The sequence below is a fragment of the Peromyscus maniculatus genome, chromosome 23, assembly GCF_049852395.1.
Source record: "Peromyscus maniculatus bairdii isolate BWxNUB_F1_BW_parent chromosome 23, HU_Pman_BW_mat_3.1, whole genome shotgun sequence".
NCBI classification, from domain to species: domain Eukaryota; kingdom Metazoa; phylum Chordata; class Mammalia; order Rodentia; family Cricetidae; genus Peromyscus; species Peromyscus maniculatus.
The window spans coordinates 27,949,028-27,970,743 of NC_134874.1; the positions used below are offsets into that span (position 1 = coordinate 27,949,028).

Here is a 21,716-nt window from a genome sequence, read left to right on the forward strand (position 1 = left end):
AGGAGACAAATATATGCTTTTAGTATTTCAAGAAAAAATGTGAATGGGTGTTTTGCCTGTATGTGTCTGTGAGCACCACATGTGGGGCTGGTGCACTTGGAGGTCAGAAGAGAGCCTTGGCTCTCCTGGAGTTGGTGTCACCAACAGTGGTGAGCTGCTGTAGGGTGCTGACAATCAAACCAGTGTCCTCTGCAAGAGCAGCAAGTGCTCTTAACTGCTAGGCTATATCTCTCCAATCCCTCAGCGAAGTTTATCCATGTTTATATTTCTTTTGAGATGGGTCTCACTATGAAAACCTGTCTGGAGCTTACCATGTAGACCAGACTGGCCTCGAACTCACAGAGATCTGCTGCCCCTGCCTCCCAAGTGCTGGGATTAAAGGTGTGGGACACCATGCCTGGCTCAACCAAGTTTTTCTTTCTTCCTTTTCTTTTTTTGTGGACAGGGTTTCTCTGTGTAGCTCTGGCTGTCCTGGAACTCACTCTGTAGACCAGACTGTCTTCAAACTCACAGAGATCCACCTGCCTCTGCCTCCCGAGTGCTGGGATTAAAGGCGTGCACCACCACCACCACCACCACCACCACCACCACCACCACCACCACCACCACCACCACCACCACCACCAGGCTCAACAAGTTTTTAATCCAGCTTCAGGTGGGAGTGTGCTCAGGTAACTTGCTGAGACACCGAATGCCAGGACAGCTTGCTTCCTTCACAAAGGGTCCTTAAGTCACCTCCCCATCACTTTCATAGTCCTAGGCTCAACCAGTGTCTTTCCAGTAAGCCAGCATAATATGCAGATGTCCACTGTTTGAAGAGCATCTTTGGGTGCCCTGTAGAAAGTGGCCTCCAGAAAAACGCCAGGGCTGGACGCGGCTTAGACTGTTTTTTCTGTTCATGCTACACTGAATGAAGGTCATACCCTCTCTGTACCCTGTGTTAGAGGACTGAACTAAGAGCTTTAAGCTTGCTCAGCAAACACATGTCAGCAGAGCCATGCCCTCAGCCCTCGACTGGCTGATTTTAGCCAAGTGCTATATATATCTCCCAACACTTCTTGAACTTTTAAGTTTTTTTTTTTTAAATTTTTAATTTAACTTTATTTTATGTGCATTGGTATGAGGGTGTTGGATCCCCTGGAACTGGAGTTACAGACAGTTATGAGCTGGCATGTGGGTGCTGGGAATTGAACCACGGTCCTCTATAAGAACAGCCAGTGCTCTAAACCGCTGAGCCATCTCTCCAGCTCCAAACTTTGAAGTTTTAAGACATAGTCTTTCTAAGTTTCCCTTGAACTTAACCTGTGGCCCACGCTGGCCTAAAACTTTACATTTCCTTTCATCAGCTTCCTGAATAGCTAAGGTTCTAGGCCTGTCCTAGGCTTGATTTAGGGGGTTTGGCTCAAGATATGAGAATCTTGGGGTCGTTGTTTACCTGCTCCGTAGTTACATGTTTTTGCTAGAGTGAAGTCAGAACTTCCTCCTAAAGGTTTATTTATTTATTTATTTATTTACTTACTTACTTACTTATTTTAGAGACTGGGTCTCTCTATACAGCCCTGGCATTTACTATGTAGACCAGGCTGGTCTTGAACTCATAGAGATCCGCCTTTCTACCTCTGCCTTCTCAGTATTGGGATTAAAGGCATGTGCCACTATGCCCAACTTTTTAAATTACATTTCCTTATTTTGTATGAGTGCTTTGCCTACATGTATATATGTGTACCACATTTATGCCTGATGCCCATGGAGGCCAGAGAGAGTGTGAGATCCCCAGGAACTGGAGTTACAGATGGCTGTGTACTACTCTGTGGGTCCTGGGATCTGAACCTGGGTCTCCTGGAAGAGCAGCTAATGCTCTGAACTGCTTGGAACTTGGAAACTGGAGGACCAGTCCCTGGTGCTGTGATGAGGAGGTTACTCTGCTCATAATCTGGCACAAGGATGCTAGTGGTGTGAGCACCAGTTCTGCTCTGCCCAGTCAGGAAATGGCAGGTTAGGTGGGCAGCCAAATCTTACAATTAGGATGCAAATATGCTGCATGGTTTGAAGTGTGTCTCTGTCATTTACTAGATACACAACTCAGACAAATAAATAAATGTAGACTTTTGAGTTTGTTTGCTCTCAAGCTTGCTTTCTGAGACAGGGCCTTACCGTGTAGCCCGGGTTGGGCTGGAACTACCTACCTCAGGCTTCCAGGTGCTAGGTTTACAGTGTGTACCACCATGCCAACTCTCACAGGGCCTTTGGGGCAAGAGGAGGCCTGATCTGCTCAGTAAGGCAGAGGTGCATGGGCTGGAGGCGGCAGAAGGGCAGTGCAGGAATTGGCCTTGTATACCGCATCCTTGGTGGGCCTGCAGGGCTTTTCTTGGTAAACTAGAACTCTCCATCCTGAGCACTGGTTGGAAGACATATAGTTATTTGTTTACTTTTGGAGATAGGGACTTTGTAGTCCAGGACAGACCCAAACTTTCCAGTCTTCTGTCTGTCTTCTAGATATTGGGATTAAAGGTGTGTAGCACCATGCCCGGCTTTATCTTTAAATTTTAACTTATTTCCTTGAATGCTAGTGATGGAGTGCAGGGCCTTGTGCCCAGCTCTACCACTGAGATACACTGCCTCAGCCCCAGATTTGATACCGAGAAAGCTGTACAGAGAACGATGCTTGGGGGGTGTAGGGATTTAAGCAAGGTGTTGTCTGTGCCAGGCAAAGGCTGTACCACTGTGCCACAGGTCCAGCTCTGGATTCTAGACAAGAGCTCTGTTGCCAAGCCTCACCTGAACCTAGGCTTATTTTAATCTTCTTTTTGCATGTGTAGGTGTGGTGAGGCCACATGCTATGGCACGTGTGTGGAAGTCCAGACAATTTGCAGGAGCCAGTTCTTCCCTCTACGTGTGGGGCCAAGGATCAAGTTTAGGAAGTCAGGCTTGGTGGCAGCCACCTTGACCTGCTGTGGCGGCCTACCAGTTCCCAGCTTTTTTAAAAAAAGACCCGTAGGGCTGTATGTGGTGGTGCAGGCTTTAACCCCAGTTCTTAAGAGCTAGAGGTAGGCAGATCTTTGGGTTCGAGGCCACCCTGGTCTACATAGCAAATCCTAGGCCAAACAAGGCTACGCAGTGAGACACTGTCTAAAATGATGATGATGATGACTGGCAAGATGAGTCGGCAGATAGAGGCTCCCTGCACACAGACTGACAAACTGAGTTCTACCCCTGAATCCCAGAAGGTGGTCGGAGAGGACTGAATCCTGAGAGTTGTCCTCCGATCTCCACATAACTCAAGCATGCACAAATGCATGCATGCACGCACACACTAAATAATAAGTTTCCTCAGTTCCTGGAGGAGGCCAGTCATGTGTGACGGTAGCCTCTTTGCCCAGCCCTTCACATTGTACAACACTGTTTTGGCCTTGGGTCCGCCTTCAGGGCCCAAGGCCACAGTGTGCTCTGTTGGGTGCGTTCTCGGGGGTCTCGACAGGCTCTACCTGTAATTATGGAACCAGTTGATGACGGTGCTGGTCTTCAGGTTGAGTTGTGTGGCAAGCTCCTCGATCGTTTTTGGTGACGGGTATGGCTTCTGCTGATAGGCTCGCTTCAGCGCTTCCTTCTCCTCGGGAGCCAGCACCACCCGGGGCTTCTTCAGCTGGTGTTGTGGCTGGGGGCTGGCGCCCTGGCTGTAGTCGATGCCCACCGAGGGGGGTTCACAGGGCTGGCTGTCACTGACAGAGCTGTGCCGCCGCTTCATGTAGGCTGCAGGGAGAGAGGGAGAGCAGGTGAGCTCAGGGACGGCTGGGAAGCCAGCTCAGAGCCTCAGCTCTGGGAACAGAGATGTTGAAGACCTACAGGCGGGGTGTGGTGGGGCACATATGTAATCCCAACAGTGAGGAAGCTGAGGCAGGAGGATCATGAGTTTGAGGCCAGTCTGGACTACATACTGAGACCTAGTGTGAAAAAATCAAAAAGCAAATAGCTTGGCTGTACTCAGTGGGGTGCTTGTCTAGGTGTGTGGTACTCTGGCTGTACTCAGTGGGGTGCTTGTCTAGGTGTGTGGTACCCTGGGTTTGAGCCCTAGCACTCAAAAGTGAACAAAGTGCCCCCCAGCAAAGCCCTGCAGTGGAACCATGCTGTCGTCCTCAGCGAACTCTGAGGCCCACTCTGTGTCCTGTGGACTCCCAGCTATCCCCGCCCTCCCTGACAGTTAACTAAGGGCTGCAGAGCGGTCCAGCGTGATGAAGACACTGGTGACAGGGACACTGGGGGGGAGGAGGGCCCGGGGGGGCTAATGGAGGTCACTGAACAGAGCTGGGAAAGGGCAGAGACGTCCCGAAAGAGGGGAAGATGATGTTGGATCAACTAGTAAATGTAGGCTGTGGCATAGAGGACACCACGAGGCCGTTTTAGAGAATGGAAACCTAAGCCGAAGTAGTGAATGCTTATAATCCTAGCACTTGAGAAGTGGAGGCAGGAGGATCAGGTGGTCAGGGTCATCTTTGGGTACATGGATAGTGTCGGCCAGCCTGGACTATGTGAGACCCTGTCAAGAGAAAAAGAGTGAGGAGAAGAGAGAAAGGAAGGAAGGAAGGAAAAAAGAAGAATAAAGGGGAAGGAAGACAGTAATAATGGGAGTCAATGACTGAGACAAGAGCTACATCAAAATGGAACCCAAGCAGACCCCGCACATCATCACAGGACATTCCCAGGGAGAAGCTACGGAGGGCCAAGAGGGGCTTGAGGACAGCCGGGGCCAATGGTGTTAGAGACAGGGCTGGAGAACCTTGGGATGGACAGCCAACAGCATCAAGCACCATAGCGGGGAAAGTTAGGAAGGACCAGGCTGGACTTTGGACTTGGTAATATGGGGAAAATAAAGCCCTGGAGAATGCGAGAGGATCCATGGTGTTGGCAGCAAAGGCTGAGTGGCTGGTGGGAAGGAGGAAGCAAGGGTGGCCAGTGAAGTTGCGTTGTTGGGAGGCAAGTGCTCTGGGGAGAATGAGGAAGGAGAATTGTCAGTCCAGGATCATGCCGGCCTATAAGGTAAGAAGACCTAGTCTTAAAAACAAGGAAGGAAGGAAGAGAGGGAGGGAGGGAGGGAGGGAGAAGAGGAGGGGAAGGAAGGGCAGGGAAGGAAGAGGAAAGAAAGGAAGAAATGAAAAGCCAGACATGTGACTTCCCGAGGCTTTGATCCCAACCATTCCCCACAGAGATAAGGAACAGACTCCAAGCTGAGGAGAGAGACTATGGAGAAAGCACTGGGGAGAAGCCAGGTGGCTAGACTGAGCCTGGAGGAGGAAGGACAGATGGAAACAAGAGATGGGGTCCTGGGATAAAGGCAGGACTGTGATGTCTGTAGGAAGCAGAGGCGGGTGATGGGGAAGAAATAGTAAGAAGGGGATGATGGCGAGGGCTGTCAGGACTGGGGAATGACTCTGGAGACCCCACAGAAGTTCAGTCTGTTAGAGATGGTCCAGGCCCACCTGAGACTCCAGAGGCACTCAGCAGCCCAGGGGGAACGGAGGAGTGTGACTGAGACACAGCACTAACGGGGCTGCGGGAGTGGGAAGATATTTGGGGAGAAGAGCACTGTGGCCAGAGAAGAGGGAGGGGATGCCAGAAATGCAGAGGCCCATCCTAGGTAAGTGGGGCCAAGAGTAAAGGGCGGCAGGAAATAGGATGGCTGGGGATCAAGAGTCCGAGGTTAGGATCGAGAAGGTGGAAGAGCTTGGGTTGGTAACAGGGTCAGGCCAAAGGTGAGGAGGAGGAGGAGGAGGAGGTCCAAGAACTTGATACCTGGGTGCAGGACTGAAAAGGAAGACCATCCATGTGGTCATTTCCTGGCTGACACAGGACAAGGGCATGGAAGAAGGCCATTGGCTTGAGGAAATGTAAAGTGATTGACAGATGATGGAGACAGGAGTTTTTCACTTACGGAGACTGGGTAGGGAGGGTCATGAGGATGAGATCTTGCTTAGGGTGAACCTGAGTGATCGTGTAGGTATATGAGGGTGTACCTGAGTGATTGTGTAGATATATGAGGGTGTACCTGAGTGATCGTGTAGGTATATGAGGGTGTACCTGAGTGATTGTGTAGATATATGAGGGTGTACCTGAGTGATCGTGTAGATATATGAGGGTGTACCTGAGTGATCGTGTAGATATATGAGGGTGAACCTGAGTGATCGTGTAGATATATGAGGGTGTACCTGAGTGATCGTGTAGATATATGAGGGTGTACCTGAGTGATCGTGTAGATATATGAGGGTGAACCTGAGTGATCGTGTAGATATATGAGGGTGTACCTGAGTGATCGTGTAGGTATATGAGGGTGTACCTGAGTGATTGTGTAGATATATGAGGGTGAACCTGAGTGATCGTGTAGATATATGAGGGTGTACCTGAGTGATCGTGTAGGTATATGAGAATGGGCAGTGGTGGAACTGAGGTTCTGGGATGCTGTGTGGTCTCTCTGTTGTGTATCTGTTATGGCCAACAGTGCGTTATGTACATATGTGTACATAATGCATGTGGAGGCCAGAGGACAACCTCCAGGGATGTTCCTCAGGTGCCATCCACCTTAATCTCTTTTTAAATTATGTGTATGTGTGTGTCGGGGGAGAGGAGTATGCGCAGTGAGCACAGTGCTAGAGAGGTCAGATTCCATGGGTCCTGGGTTACAGGCATGTGTCACAGGGGTGCTGGGGACCGGATGAGGTCCTTTTCTTTTTCTTTCTTTATTATGTATACGGAAGAGGGAGCCAGATCTCATTACAGATGGTTGTGAGCCACCATGTGGGTGCTGGGAATTGAACTCAGGTCCTCTGGAAGAGCAGTCGGTGCTCTTAACCTCTGAGCCATCTCTCCAGCCCGAGGTCCTTTTCAAGAGCAGCAGGTGCTCTAAAGCACCGGGCTGCTTCTCCAGCCCCTCCTTTCTTTTAGTTTTGAGGAAGGGTCTCTCACTGGTCTGGCACTCATCTAACAGGTTAGGATGGTTTGCCAAGGAGCCCCAGGGAGCTACCGGTCTCTCTGCCTCCCTTGTGTTGGAATCAAGTATATATGCCCTGGCTGTCCTGGGATTTACTATGTTGTTATGTAGACCAGGCTGGCCTGGAACTGCAGAGATCCACCTGCTTCTGCCTCCTGTTAGGATTAAGGGCAGGTGTGCCGACACACCCACCTCTCTCTTTTTTGAAGTGTGTCCTGGGGCTGAAACTCAGGTCCTCTTGCTTGCAAGGCAGGCACTTTACTGACTGAGCCATCTCTGTTTTTCTCATATACAGTCCTGGTTAGCATGGAACTATGTAGCCTAGGGTGGCCTGGAACTCATGGTCCTCCTGACTCAGTTTAGGGAGTGCTGGGATTATGGATATGTGTTTGCACACCTGACACTGTTTTAAAGGAATACAGGTTAATACTTCTCACTTACTGCCCAGCTACCTGACTACTTCTACTGTTTCTAACACTTGCCCTCCGGAGAGGTTGGTATTTTCATCACCCTTGGTTGCAAGGAGAGGGCTTCCTGCTGGGCAGTGACTGAACTCTACTATTTTATCACCAAGAAAACTACTGAGAAGGCACATACTGGGCCTCGGGATGTGGCTCACTGGAGGACTCCATTCCCAGCACTGCATAAACCAGATGTGGTGGTGGATGTCTCTAACTCCAGCACTCCAAAAGCTGAGGCAGGACCACTATGAATTCCAGGACAGCCTGGGCTACATAATGAATTGGAAATGGAGAGAGGATGCTCAAGAGTTCAAGGTCATGTTTGGCTACAAGAGACTGTCATATATATGAGAGAGAGAGATGGAGAAAGGGAAGAGGGGAGTGGCAGGGTGAGGAGAGCCAAACTCTAGATCAGGAGTTCTCAACCTGTGGTCACAACCTCTCTGGGGGCTGAATGATCATTTCACAGGGGTCACCTAAGACCATCAGAAAACACAGATACTTTCATTACGGTTCATAATAGCAAAATTACAGTTATGAAGTAGCAACAAAAAATAATTTTATGTTGGGACTGTATTAAAGGGTCGCAGCATTAGGAAGGTTGAGAACCAGTGCTCTCGATGCTCAGGAAGTAACAGCGATCACGGGCACCACGGGAGGCCCAAGCAGTCCCTGCTGTGTCACTGACAGGTCAGGTGCCCAGTTGCCTGAGAAGGCTGGGGAAGCCTTCCCTGTCTAGCTGCCCTAGGAAATGGCTTACCAGCCATTCTGGGCCTGGATACCCCAAGGTGTGGGCTCCACGGAGACAGTAACACTGCTGTGACACAAGATGGCACCAGAGCCCACGTGGAAGGAAGCTGGAGGCCTGGAAAGCCCGGGGGAAGAGGGGATGAACAAGCTTCTCTGTGGACATCTGAAGGGTCAGGGGTGGAAGTGGCCTGGTGTCACACCTGTGCTGCCGTCACACCTGAGGCGGCCGGTCTTGGCTTTGACAGGAAGTGGGGCGCCCCACTTTATCTGGGTAAGTCCTGGGGACTGTGGAGACTCAGCAGCAGTGTTTACTTTTGCTTGTTTTCTTAGTCTTGAACCTGGGCGGGTCTCACTGAGCTGCTCAGTCTGGTCTACTCACTCTTTCCTTCTCTAAGATTCACCATGCAGCAGAGATGACCTTGAACTCCTGACCCTCCTGTCCCTACTTCCTGAATGCTGGGATAAAGACCTGGGTCACCTTCTTAGTTGAAGTGCTGGGGAGGAGCCCAGGGCCGTGTGCATGCTAAGAACTGAATTATATCCTGTCCTGTCTCAGCCTCCCAAGTGGTGCCGACCCGTGCCCTTTCCCAGCATGCCTATTGGGTCTTCATATCATTCTTTGTATGTTTGCTTGAAATTTAACACAGTAAATTTAAAAGTTGGGAAATCACTAGGCTTTTCAAGTATGTGGAGCTGCCCTGAGGGCTTATGGCCTGGGTCACACCTTAGGTTGGGCCATAACCGTTGAAGTGTCCCTTTATGGGTGGAGAGCACACTTCTGATGGGCAGAGGCATCCTGAGGTCCCAGTGTGGCAGACCTTTGGCATAATGGTACCAACAATCACAACTCTCCTCCCAGCTTCCCAGGTTGAGGGATAGAACCCAAGGCTCCCCCCCTTCCCCACAGGGTTTCTCTGTGTAGCCCTAGCTGTCCTGGATCTCGCTTTGTAACCCAGGCTGGCCTCGAACTCACAGAGATCCACCTGGCTCTGCCTCGAGAGTGCTGGGATTAAAGGTGTGCACCACCGCCCGGCAAACCCAGGGCTTTTTACACTTTAGGAGAGTACTCTACCACCCAGGCTATAGTCCCAGCCTCTTCTTTACAGGCATGTACTATCAAGTCTGGTTCAAAAGGCATTTCTTTCTTGTATTTCTCCCAGTAGTGGAGGTCTTAACATGCCAAGCAAGCACTCTACAAGCTAGCTATAATCCCAGCTCATCAATATATATATCTTAATGAGCTCTTCACCATCTTCACAGGCTTTTAGCATGAGGTATACACACAGTAGATGATGTAACAGATGTAATAAATGAGCCATTACCACAGACTGTGATGTGCCCACGGGTCACAAGATCTTTATTTGTACTCTTGGCCCCAAAGAAGGACAAGTCTCCCCTGTCCTGTTAGCTCCTCATTGGCTGATGCTCATCTAAACTAGGGTGCCCTGCCTCACGGAGCCCATGCCCCCAGCTCTGTGGGAAGATGTCCAGAAAGCGCATGTGTGAATGAGAGGTGCCTGGGTGGCAGAAGGGGCAGTACCTTTCTTCTCCATCCGCTTCATGTCCATCAGCTTCTCCACGTTGTTGGGGTCATTCAGCCACAGCTGCATGCGGACAAAGGGCTCTCTGCCTTTCAGACTGAGCTTGTGCCAGGGCTTTGGGCGGGCAAGGAGGTCGGAGACAGAGCCCTGGGTGAGCCCCAGGATGGTCTCCCCAAATAAACGCTGACCTGGAAAGCAGATGTGAGAGATGGTCACTGACAGACAGAGGGCAAGCAGGCACTAAGAACCTGAACTGAGACACGTGGTTCAGTCTGGACTGTGGAGGCCTGGCCCCTATCAACACTTTGTAGAAATATTTTCCTTTGGTTTTTACAGGCTGGCTATGGAACCGAGGGCTGTGTGCATGTGAGGGGAGTAGTCTATTACTAAGGCACGCCCTGTCTCTTACTGGAGGATTCTAGGCAGGTGCTCCACTTCAGACCTACAGCTTCAGTACCAAAACATTTCCTTCACTTGTCTTCTCACAGCTTGATTGGCAAGGGAATTTGAATACACTTGCGTTCTACATGTATATGACGGGTGACGAGGCTTTCAGAAAAGCCTCCAGGTAGCAGGTATGGTCAGACACACTTGTAATTCCAGCATTTGGGAGGCTGAGGCAGGAGGACCAGCAGTTTTTCGTCAGCCTGGGCTACATAGGGAATTCCACGTTAGCATAAACTACACATCAATAGCCTCAGGGGAAAAAGGAAAGAAAGGGGAAAAAGAAAGGCTTCCAGGAGCCAGGGGAACTGAGGGTGGAGCGTGCGGTATCTACCAGAGGCAGGGACCCCTAAGCACAAACCCAGAGGCTGGAGTGGCGGCTGCTCAGCTCACAGCAGCTCCTAGCCAGAGGCCAGCCGGGTGTCTTTTTATGATTAGCAAGGAGAATGAGCACTTGACCCCTGGGGCACAGCAGGAGTGGGGGGTCTGGACTCTGGGACTGAAAGGCTGTCCTGCTTCTGCAGTCTAAACTGCCTTTGCTTGATGTGGCTCAGAGAAGCTCAGGCCTCCCCTGGATCCGTCTTCTCCCAGGCAGGGTATGGCTAGGGAGGGTGCAAGAGGTCCCAAGCATGCACCGTGTATGCCACAGGCTTAGAAGAAGGGCTGGAAGGCTGGGAGAGATGGCGTACTGTGTGCAAGCGTGAAGACCTGAGTTAGACCCCCAGCACTCATATAAAAAGCTGGGCACAGTGGTGGGTGCTGTAATCCCTGGGCTGGGGAGGGGAAGGCAGGAAAACCCCTGCAACTCAATGGTCATCAGCCAGTCTGGCCCTAACAGTATGCTCCAGGTCACTGAAAGATCTTGTCCCCAAAATGAAGGTAGAAAGAGTTTGAGGAGGACATCCACACTGACTTCTGATCTCCATGTATGTGTACATGCAGCATGCACATACATACACCAAGGTCTGCTTCCTCATGAAAGCCATTCCTGTGTGGTAGGGAGAGGGCTGCCATTCTTAAAGCTATATATCAGATCTATTATGACCGACATGGACTGATGGGAAAAGCTTGAACGAACAGAAGCTCATTCTGGAAGGTGGAAGTAGAGATTGGGATCAGAAAGGCCCCCGTCTGGTCTAACACAGTATCTGGGACATAGGATGCTAGGCAGAATGTGCCAGTTCCACAGTGCAGCTAGAGATTATGGAGGCTGGCTTACGCTATCTATGGTAATGTCTTCAGCTATGAACTGAAAACACTATAGGGAACAGAGGAAATGATGTGGCACTATATACTATAAATATGGTTGACTGTGTAGCCAAATTTAGTTGAGGGGGCACACCCCCATTTTAACTTAAATTTACTAGGTTAAGGGTATAGTTCAGTGGTAAAGCATTTGCCTAGACTCTTCCAGTGAGGGGCTAGGAATGTGGCTCAGTGGCAGTGTTTGAACATGCCAGGATCCAAGGTTAAGTTGGGAGTACATTTGGATCTTGACCAGGGGTCATCTCTGCTGCCTGATGCAGCTTGACGCTGGCCACTCTGTGCCCACAACTACATCCAGAGTCCTGAGAGAGGCAGATAACTCCCCACAAGCCAGTTAGAGCTACCATGGGAATTACTTCTGATTGCTGCAGTAGCTGATGCCCTCCAGGCTTTCTTGGCAGCTTTTCAGGTTAATAACTGGTCCCATGCAAGACTGGAAGGTCATGTAGACCAGCAGGGCACTGCTCTAGCTTCATGTAATAGATGCCAACTAACTCTCCAGTAGGGATGGAAGCTGGTTAGTGATGCCAGGGAGGAGGCTCCAGTGTCTGTCATTTCCAGACTGCGATCTTACAACTGGGTGGTTTGAAAGGAGGTTTTCTTCTGCTGTTCTCAATGTTTACATGGAAGGATGCTTTCTAACTGGGAGTGGGTAGCAGGAGTAATCGGCCTGCTTCCTTGGACTCGTGACAAGTCTGTGGAGAAGGGGATGACTCAAGTGTAGGAATCCTTCCACATTTCAATAACCGATGAACATATGGGCTTTGGGCTGTTCTCAAATCAGCAGCTAAATTTTCATTTTTTTATGAATGAGCAATGACAGTGGTTCTCAGCGGATGTTCTTTTTTCCTGTGTTCTGTTTGGGACAATGCACTGCACAAATGGGTTAGAGAGACTCAAGATGATGGGGGGCCTGACTCCGACTGTAAGTCACTGGCAGACGTCACTGAAACTCAGTAGCAACTTGTGTTTGTGCGTCTGTGCACACGTTTGTGTGTGTGTATGTGTGCACATGTGGCAGCCAGAGGACACTTTTGGCTGTCATTCCTTAGGCACAGTCCACCTTCATTTAAGTTTTTTTCTTTTATATTATTTATTTAGGGCGTGTGCGCGTGTGCCAGAGGATAACTTGTAAGAGTAGCTTCTCCACGTCTACTCTGTGGGCTTCAGGGATTACACAGGTCATTATGTTTGGCGGCAAGTGCCTTTACCCATGAGCCATTTTTCTGGCTCTCACCCTGTATTTTTAAGACAGTCCTTCCACTGACCTGGACTTCAGCTAGATTGGCTAGTTGGCTAGGGAACCTCAAGGATCCTCCTGTCCCTCCCTCCCTCACACAAGGATCATAAACATGCCACCATGCTTGGCAATTTTTTTTATTTGTTTGTTTTTGTTTCTCGAGATAGGGTTTTTCAATATAACCACCCTAGAACTCACTCTGTAGACCAGGCTGGCTTCGAACTCAGAGATCTGCCTGCCTTTGCCTCCTGAGTGCTGGGATTAAAGGTGTATGCCACCACTGCCTGGCTCAATGCTTGGCATTTTTTTACATGGGTTTTAGGGATTGAATTTGGTGCTTCGTGGCAAGCACTTTACAGACTGAGCTCTCTCTCCAGCCTCAACCGAAATGTTCTTCTTGTCTTATTCTATCCTGGGAAAGGTAAGACATGCAGGTCCCCCAGAAGGTGTTGCATGGTTCCAGCCATTCTGTGGGGTGGTCTCAGGGCTCCTTTCATTGACACTTTCACTCGGGACTCATGAGGACACAGGACGTGCAGAGAAGCTGCAGTTTTTCCTGCCATGCCCTGACAGGAGGGAATGATGACGTAACAATGGCAAGATGCCCTAATATTCTTAGAGCCACAGAGCTCCTATCCGGCAGCAAGAGAGCCCAGGTTAGCTACCGCATGTCTAAAGCATATGGCCTGAGGCTGACACCACGAGGGTGACCAGCTTGGTACTGCAGAGCAGCAGAAATAGCGGCAGCAGGATTAGGTGGCTTCGAGCTGCTAGGTAGGGCCTGAGAGCTACTGAGGGTCACCAGGCTGTGATGGGCAGGATCAAGCCAGCATCACCGAGGGGCTGGCTTACAGGGCACACATGGCTTGCCCCACAGCAGGAGTGGACCTTGTTTTTGATGTCTATGAAGTCACCTAATGCTGCAGGATTGAGCTGATCCACCCTGGGATCCACTATGGATTTAGGCTCACAGGGCGTGTCCTAATACGGGAAGCCTCTGTGGGCCACCTGATCTGCTCTGGCTTATAGGCCATCTTCTAAGGTATGTTGAGAGGGGCCAGGACTGACTCCTAAGGTTCTTGTACTCTAGTGAGTGGGCTAGTATTCACACTGTAAGATATTTCATGGTTTTTTTGTTGTTGTGTTGATGGAACCCAGGGTTTCAAGTATTCTAGGCGGGTGCTCTACCATTAAGCCACGCCCCCAGCACCACACTAGGGATCCTGGGCAGGCGCTCTACCACTGAGCTGAGCCAATCCCCCAGGTCCCTTGTTGGGCAGTTTTAGGCATATGCTCTGCCTCTGAGCCACAGCCCCAGGACCAGGTTCTTATAAAGTATACTGTTACCATTAGGCATGTCCAACATGTAGCTCGACAGTTATCGATGTAGCCCAGTACAAAATCAAACTTAAGAGAGTTCTGTTTTTAATTTCTTTTGTGAACTTTGTGTATAACAACTGTGTGTGGCAAAGTAAAAAAGTTGAATGTTTGGAGATTTTAGGGCCTTTGCCTGGCTCAGCCTGCAGCCCCTTCCCTGACCCTCTCAACCAGATGCCTGGGGACCTGGCGGTGGGGACCTACCGAGGTTGTTGTCCGTCAGCACCTCTTTGACCCTCTTGGTTATGCCGTAGGTGTCCAGCTCGGGAGACATGGCTACTAATTCTTGGATGCTGAGGGCTGAGTGTCCAGAGAGAGGCAGCGGTGTTGTGGGTTGGGAGTCTGAGGCGGGTGGGTCGCTGGGTTCTGGTGGTTTGCCTTCTTTACTGGTCTCAATGGTGGGACAGGGCTGCTGGACCAGCTCGGTGAGACTCTTCACAGATTCGCTGGAGCTCATTGGGGACTCAGGGGCAGGGCTGCAGCTGGCAGAGGTCTTTGGAGTGCTTTCTAGAATTAAACACAGCAAGAATGGCTGCTGAAAACATTCATCTTTCACCACGTGCACTGACTTCGCTTCCTTAGGAAATGTTAATTAAATCCCCTGTTCTAGAAGGGTAGCGTGTGGTAGTCCTCAGGACTGTCTGTTATTTCATAGTTTTTTCATTAAGTGTAACCTCCAATTTTCTGCATTAAAGGAATAAAAATAACACCAACAAAGACAAAAAAATCTACTAAAGGTTCAAATAAAAGGTTTCTGAAGGCTTAATATCAGGGCATTTTGCTAAAAATTATGTCATTATGATTGCTATGATTTGTTCTAATCAAACCCCATGATTCTGGTAATTCAGAGGGACTGAGGGTTGAGCCTAATCTATGTGATTATGTCTTCTGTGTTTTCCAGAACAAAACATATGGACAGGAGGTGGAGCGACGGCTGAGACGGTGAAGTGCCGCCTTGCAAGCATGGGGATCCGAGCTCTCTCCTTAGAGCCATGCTCACAGCCAGGCATGGCGGTGCAGAGCTGTCACCATCCCAGCACCGCGGAGGCAAAGCAGGCTGACCCCAGGGCTCACTGGTCAGTCATCATGGTGTGCTCAGTGAGCTCCAGGCTAGCGAGAGAGACTGTCTCACAACACAAGGTGGTGGCGCCTACGGAATGAGAACCAAAGGTGTCCTCTGGTTTCTACACGATCATTTTTGGTGAGCGTTGCCTAGGAGGCTAGATGGTCATATGGTTACAAAGACTCTGGAGCCCACTGCCTCAGCTGGTGGTCTCCATGGTGGTCCAAGGAGACAAGTCTTGGGATCAAATTGCTGTTTTGTGACACTACCAGAGGTGCTGAGGTTAGTGGAAGAAGAAGGCACCAAAGAAAGGTGGCATGCCTGCTCTGCATCAACCCAGGGGCTTTGTGGTCCTGCTTACTTTAGAGAACCATGCATGCCCTTTGCTCATCGAGACCATACCAGGAGTGTCCCCAGAGCTGGTGTGGAGACCATCAGGCATCACATGCTCCTTGCGCTAGAACAGTCTTGTTGTTGATGGTCACTGATGGTGCCCAGTGGGAAGTGCTAAAACCTGCCTTCTGGCTGAGTGCGATGGTTAACATGGCCAGTGAGAGGATGCAGAACCACTGAAGGGACCAGCCTCGGACATGCCTGGGAGGGGGTTCTAGGCCGAGTAATGGCTGTGGGAGATCCACTCTGGATTCCACGGGCTGGGCGCCTGGACTGCACAGAGAGGAGGAGGTGAGCTGAGCACCAGCGTTCCCTCCCTGCTTCCTGACTGCGGATGCCATGTGGCCGGCGCTCCAGCTCCTGGTGTACCTTCCCCGCCATGACAGGCAGCGGCCCCTCAACCCATGAGCAGCGGCTTCCCTGCCGTCAGCTGCTCTGTCAGGCATCTAGTCACAGCGCCAGGAGAACTAACACAGTGTGCAGCCCGCCTCTCCTGAGTGGTCTCACCCATGAGCCCAGCACACTGCCTGGGGCCTGGTTTGGGGGTGTCTAGAATAAAGACTGGGGCTGGAGAGACGGCTCAGAGGTTTAGAGCACTGACTGCTCTTCCAGAGGTCCTGAGTTCAATTCCCAGCATCCACATGGTGGCTCACAACCATCTGTAATGAGATCTGGTGCCCTCTTCTGGCCTGTAGTCATACATGCTGTATACATAATAAATAAATAATAAATAAATCTTTAAAAAAAAGAAAGAATAAAGACTGGTCGTGTCCTAATTTCCAGTGACACAAAGAGCATCGAGAAGGGAGTGTGAATGACTCCAATCCACAAGACCTAGCCTGTCCTTGGCCTTATTCTGTGTTTGGCACACCTTCTTTCCTCATTTCCACCGAGGCTGACAAAGCATGGGGCCACATAGGAGGGTCAGGCAAAGCGCGGTTACACCAGTGCCTGAGAGATGGCAATTGTATGGAATGTACTTTTCCCTAAGAAGGTCTATAGTCAACACAGAGCAGCTCTAATTGATAGCCATTCCCCCAGTGGCTAATAGGTGACTGACTGACGAGGTTGGCCAGAGGCCAAAGGCAGGGCCTTCTGTGTCTTCTCTTGTTTGCCGCCCCTTCAAGCTGTAACAAGTCCCTGAGTAACGTATCAGCACAGCTGCAGGTAGCCAGAAATACTGTGGCCTGGGCTGGGGCGTGGTCGAGTGAGTGGCGAAGCAGCTGCTGCTGAGCACGGTCAGTGCCTAGAATCATCTATGGCTGTGCAGAGCAGAAACAAACCAGTAAATCACCAGAGGACGAACAAAAAGGGAAACACTGTCATCCTACTGAAACGTTAACAACAGGGAAGACTATTTTCAGCTCATGGCATATACATATGAATATTATTTAGTATGTGTGGTATATGTGCATGTATGTGCAGGTGTACGTGCCCATACAGAGGCCAAAGGATCAGATGTCCTGCTCTATCACCCTTTACCTTTATTCCCTTGAGACAGGGTTTCTCACTGTGCCTGGAGCTAGGCTTGAGGCCAGAAAGTCCCAGTGATCCTTCTGTATCCGTCCCAAGCACAGGGCTACAGGAGGCGTGTAGTAACACCTGACTCTCTCCGTGCCCCCATGCTGGCGGTTTGAACTCATGGAGCAAATGCTGTACCACTAAGCCTCCTCCCCGCACAACTCTTTTCTGTATATTTGGACTAACAAGCTCTTCTGTATCCAGGGAGTGGGGTATACATTAAAAACACAAATATTTTATATGAGCGCCTAGAAAGAACAAAACCAGAAATGGAACCACAATTGAATCCAATAAGCCTGTGTAATGTCCTCAATTGGTACAAAGTCCCACTGTGTCATAAAGTTGTGTGCTCAGCATGGAAAAAAATCAGGTTAAGAAAACAACTGAACTGCTTTGTGAGACATGTAAAAGAGATAAGTGTGGGGGCAGAAATGGCCTGAATCCATCTTTAAGGCAGTATGAAGCCTGTAAATCAGATTTCTTCTCTCCACTTGCCCTTGGGTCACCAGACAACAGGGTCTGAAACCTAGCAAATGCTGTTTGTGTGTCGGAAGCAGCAAAGGAATCGCACTGTGAATTCACCCTGACTCACCCATGCGAGGGGCCCGTTTGGCAGATCATCCATCTTAGTCACTGACTATTGTCCAGAGTAGCATGCATCCCCAGCATGATAAACAGATTTCTCCTAGGTTTGTGTCCTTTAACCCACAGCAAGGTCAAAATCATGGCTGCCTGCGCCTAACAGACAGCACAGGGCTGGTGACTGTCTGGGAGGCAGGTCTTACCCACAGCTCCAGCTGCCCGCTAGTCCTCTCAGAGGTGTGTGCTCAACAGGCTACGCAAGGCCTGCAGAACCCAGCAGGTGTGCACCCAGCATGCCCAAGGAGTGTCCCTTTGCACTCCCCACGAGTGACCAAGGGAAGGCCCCTGCTGAAGAAGTGACACACGCTGCTGAGGCTGGCTAGTGTCTGAGTGTGCTTGGTGGGAGAGGCTTCTTCACAGACACTTAATGTGCTGTAGTCTCAGCTCAGAGAGCTCAACGGCTTACTTGCTGTTGTTTTTAAAGCAAGTCTCATACAGCCTAGGCTGGCCTTGAACTCACTACCTAGCTGGGATTACAGGTATGCCTCACCACACCTGCTTTATTCAGTGCTGTGGACAGGAAGCTGGAAGGTGGAAGGTGGAAGGTGGGATGGAGATGCAAGTTCAAAAGCAACTCGGGAGAGTGTGGAGGGTCCAAAGATAAGTGGTAGGGAGGGTCTGGAGGAGGTCTGGAGTCCCTTGCATGGCAGGATGTGTGATGAGCCATTCAGAGGGGGTGTGCTGTGGGGCAAACTAGGAACACCCCCCCCCCCCAGCTTAAGTGTGGTAGTGGTCACCTGCAATCCCAGTACTACTGAGGCCAACACAGGAAGATCTTGAATTTCAGGCCTTTGGGGGTCATATAGCAAGACTCCATTAAAACAAAAAACCCCATTGGAGATGAGGGCAGGAGATGGCAGCTGGTACAGTGCCTGCCATGAAAGTATGAAGACCTCACACCAGTCCCGAGAACGCCTGTCAGGGGCCACTGAGGTGGCTTTCTCAACAGGTGAAAGCTCTTGCCATCGAGCCTGATAATGACCTATATTTGATCCTTGGGACCCAAGGAGGAGAGAACTGATGTCTGAGGATTATTCACAACGTCACACATAGGCACCTACACACATCAGTCACATCCAAATAAATAAATATAAAACAAGTTAGGAAAGCAGCCTTCCAAACCTCACATAAACAAGCAAACACCAACAGGCTAAGTGCAGTGGTAGGTACTTGTAATACCAGGCCTGGGGAGATAGAGACAACAGATCCCTAGGGCTCCTGGGCCAGCCAGCCTAGCTGAACTGGCCAGCTCCAGATTCAGTGAGAAACCTTGTCTCAAAAAATAGGGTGGAGAGAAACAGAGGAAGACTTGTCACTGACCTCTGGCCTCCACATGTACCATGTGCATTTGAGCCCCATATGAACATGTACATGTGTGCACATGCACACAAACAAAAAACAAGTGAAAAAGAAACCCTATTTTGTGATCATGTGTCACACCAGCCACCCTGGAAGTGACACTGATCAGGCTTACTGTGCACAGGTCCAGGGTGACGCTTAGGAAAGGAATTCATGCACTCAATCCTCATGACCACCTCCCAATGCACAGCAGGGGCGACCTGGACACACTCGGACGTCTCATCCTCCCGATGCCCAGCAGGGCGGCCTGGACACACTCGGACGTCTCATCCTCCCAATGCCCAGCAGGGCGACATGGACACACTCAGACGACTCATCCTCCCAATGCACAGCAGGGGCGACCTGGACACACTCAGATGTCTCATCCTCCAGAGCCACCTGCAGTTGCCCGGTGCTCACCCTGTGCTGAGTGTCTGCTCCAGGCCTGTCTTTCTGGGCAGTGATTCTACAACACACGTGTGTCACAGCAGGAATCTCAAACATGGTGATGAGTCAGTCATGGCAAGTCAGTCATGGCAAGGGTCAGGGAAGGGGCTCAAGGCACAGTTTTTTTTTTAAACCTCATATGCATGAGGCTGTGTGCTGGAGACCTTGGCCGGTGTCTTGCTGCAATCTCCTGTTAACCCTGGTTGGACACATGCCCACACTCCATGCTGGAGAACCAGCTGGCTCCATCTGGTCAGATAAACTTGGATGGAGCAAGGATGGGAGCCAGAGCAGGATGGAAAAACTGCATTTCTACCTGTAATGTCATCTGCCGCCAACCTGACAACCTCTCTGCCCTACCCACCCTATTTGTTATCCACCTGCCCACCCATCTACCCATCCACTCACTCATACATTCCCCACCATCTTCGTCTTTCATCTGTCTATCCATTTTCTTTTTTTTTGACAAGGTATGTAGCCCTGGCTGGCCTAGAACTCATTTAGTAGACCAGGCTGGCCTCAAATTCCTAAGATGATTCTTTCACCTCTGCCTCCTGAGTACTGACAGGAAAGCTCTATGACACCATGCTGACTTTGTCCATCCATATGAAACAGTTTTGGTTTACAGTGTATTTCTTTTAAAATGTTCTCTATCCACCTGTTTGGACGCACACACTATGGCACATGTGTGAAGGTCTGGGGACAACTTTAGAGTTGGATTTCTCCTACTAAGTGGGTCCTGCAGATCAAACTCAGTTTCTCAGTCTTGGCAGCAGGTGTCTTTATCTGCTGAGCCATCTTGATGGCTCCTCCGTCCCCATTTTAAAGCACCTACTTTGTGTCATGTACTCTGCTAGGCATTGGAGAGAAATTAGAAAGACCTCCGCAACAAAAAACCACACATCCCTTCAACAGTCTAAACAGCCCTAGGCCTGTGATAATTAACAGGGCTAATTTGCATATTTTAAAAGCCCAGGGGGTGCTGGGGGTGTGGCTCAGTGGTGAACACTGGCCTAGCATGCTGCAGGCCTGGGTTTGCATGCATTGGTCTTTGGGGTCCCACAGCAACGGAAGGCAGGGTGTGACACTTAGTGGTCTGTGAGGATTCACTACTGCATGTGGACCTTGGATCTGGCAAGAGGAGCTTGGCTCTGAAGCAGAGGGCAGGGACAGTGACTCAGGGCCTGCAGAGATACACAAGGTGTTTGGGAGCCATAAAAGGATTACGGAAGATATTCTATTCCCCAAACAGCAGGCTAAACAACAGCTGCTTTAAGCTTTCAATAGAAGCCAATAGAAAACACATATCCGCCCCAATTTTCCAAGACAAATCGCTCTGCCGTTTATCCGATCCGCTGCTGCAATTTCCACGCCCAGCCCTCCTCTATCTCGGTAATAACCCAAATTCCATTTAGTGTTCATTTGAGCAGTCAGGATGAAGTCATTTTTGATTATCTCCTCACTGTGTAAAAACAGCTTGAAGGTAGGAAGTCAGCAAGCATTTCCTCCAAAAAGTAATTATTGCAAGTGACATTTTTACTGCTGGCATGCCATACGGCGAACTGCGCGTTCAGAAGGACAAGTTGCTGAAACAAAATGACAGGGTACTCTGTGACATTCTGACAAGAACCCAAACATTATTTAACTGGCGGCTGGTCTGATGGACTGCTTTTCATTATGTCCAGAGTTTAGACTTTGAGCCAGTGCCAGGCCAGGCAACTCCAAGTGACTCTGGTGACAGATGAGGGAGATAAGGTGGAGAATTCAGGGAGCAGGTTACAGAAGAAGAGAGGTATGGCCTGGCTAGAGAAAGGACGACTAACCCAGAAGAGGACGTGGCCCTCAGTCGCTGTGGGCAGCAGTGCATCGGGCTCCAGGGAGCTCAGTGTGGACATCCTAAGTGTAGCAGGCACCCTGGCAGCCCTGGAGGGACCTGAGGACCTTCCCAGCCTATAGCCATTGACAGCTCTGGAAGTCAGAAGAGGGTGACCACCTGCCTGGAGTGCTTCCCAACCTAGTTCAGATGAGTAGACAGTGCTGTGGACAACCAAGGAAATGTCCAGTCCACTGGACAGACTAGGCCTTTGCACCCAGTGTGAGAAGCACACTCTGCTCAGCCCTGTGGTAATGTGGGTCCTGACACTGCTAGGTGCATCTTTGCTTGGTGTCCTCATTTCCGTGCCTAGGCTCTGTGCTAAGCAGCAGATTCTCACAGAACTCCTGGCACCTCCCCAAAATTCCTATAGTCACATGT

The 21,716-nt window shown here is 50.2% G+C and overlaps 1 protein-coding gene across 19 annotated transcripts in view; it reads right to left on the bottom strand.

The window, feature by feature from the left end:
• The window catches only part of Cux1 (cut like homeobox 1), a 335,152-nt gene that overhangs the window by 29,431 nt on the left and 284,005 nt on the right, over positions 1-21,716 (bottom strand). For 15 of the 19 annotated variants that reach the window (XM_076560943.1, XM_076560945.1, XM_076560931.1 and 12 more), the window contains 3 exons: positions 14,263-14,565; positions 9,731-9,919; positions 3,486-3,750 (listed from right to left, as the gene is read on the bottom strand). The exons of the other annotated variants lie outside the window; for them this stretch is intronic. In XM_076560943.1, the coding sequence (XP_076417058.1) occupies positions 3,486-3,750; positions 9,731-9,919; positions 14,263-14,565 (757 nt within the window). The remainder of the gene's footprint in view (positions 1-3,485; positions 3,751-9,730; positions 9,920-14,262; positions 14,566-21,716) is intronic. 19 annotated transcript variants of the gene reach the window in all.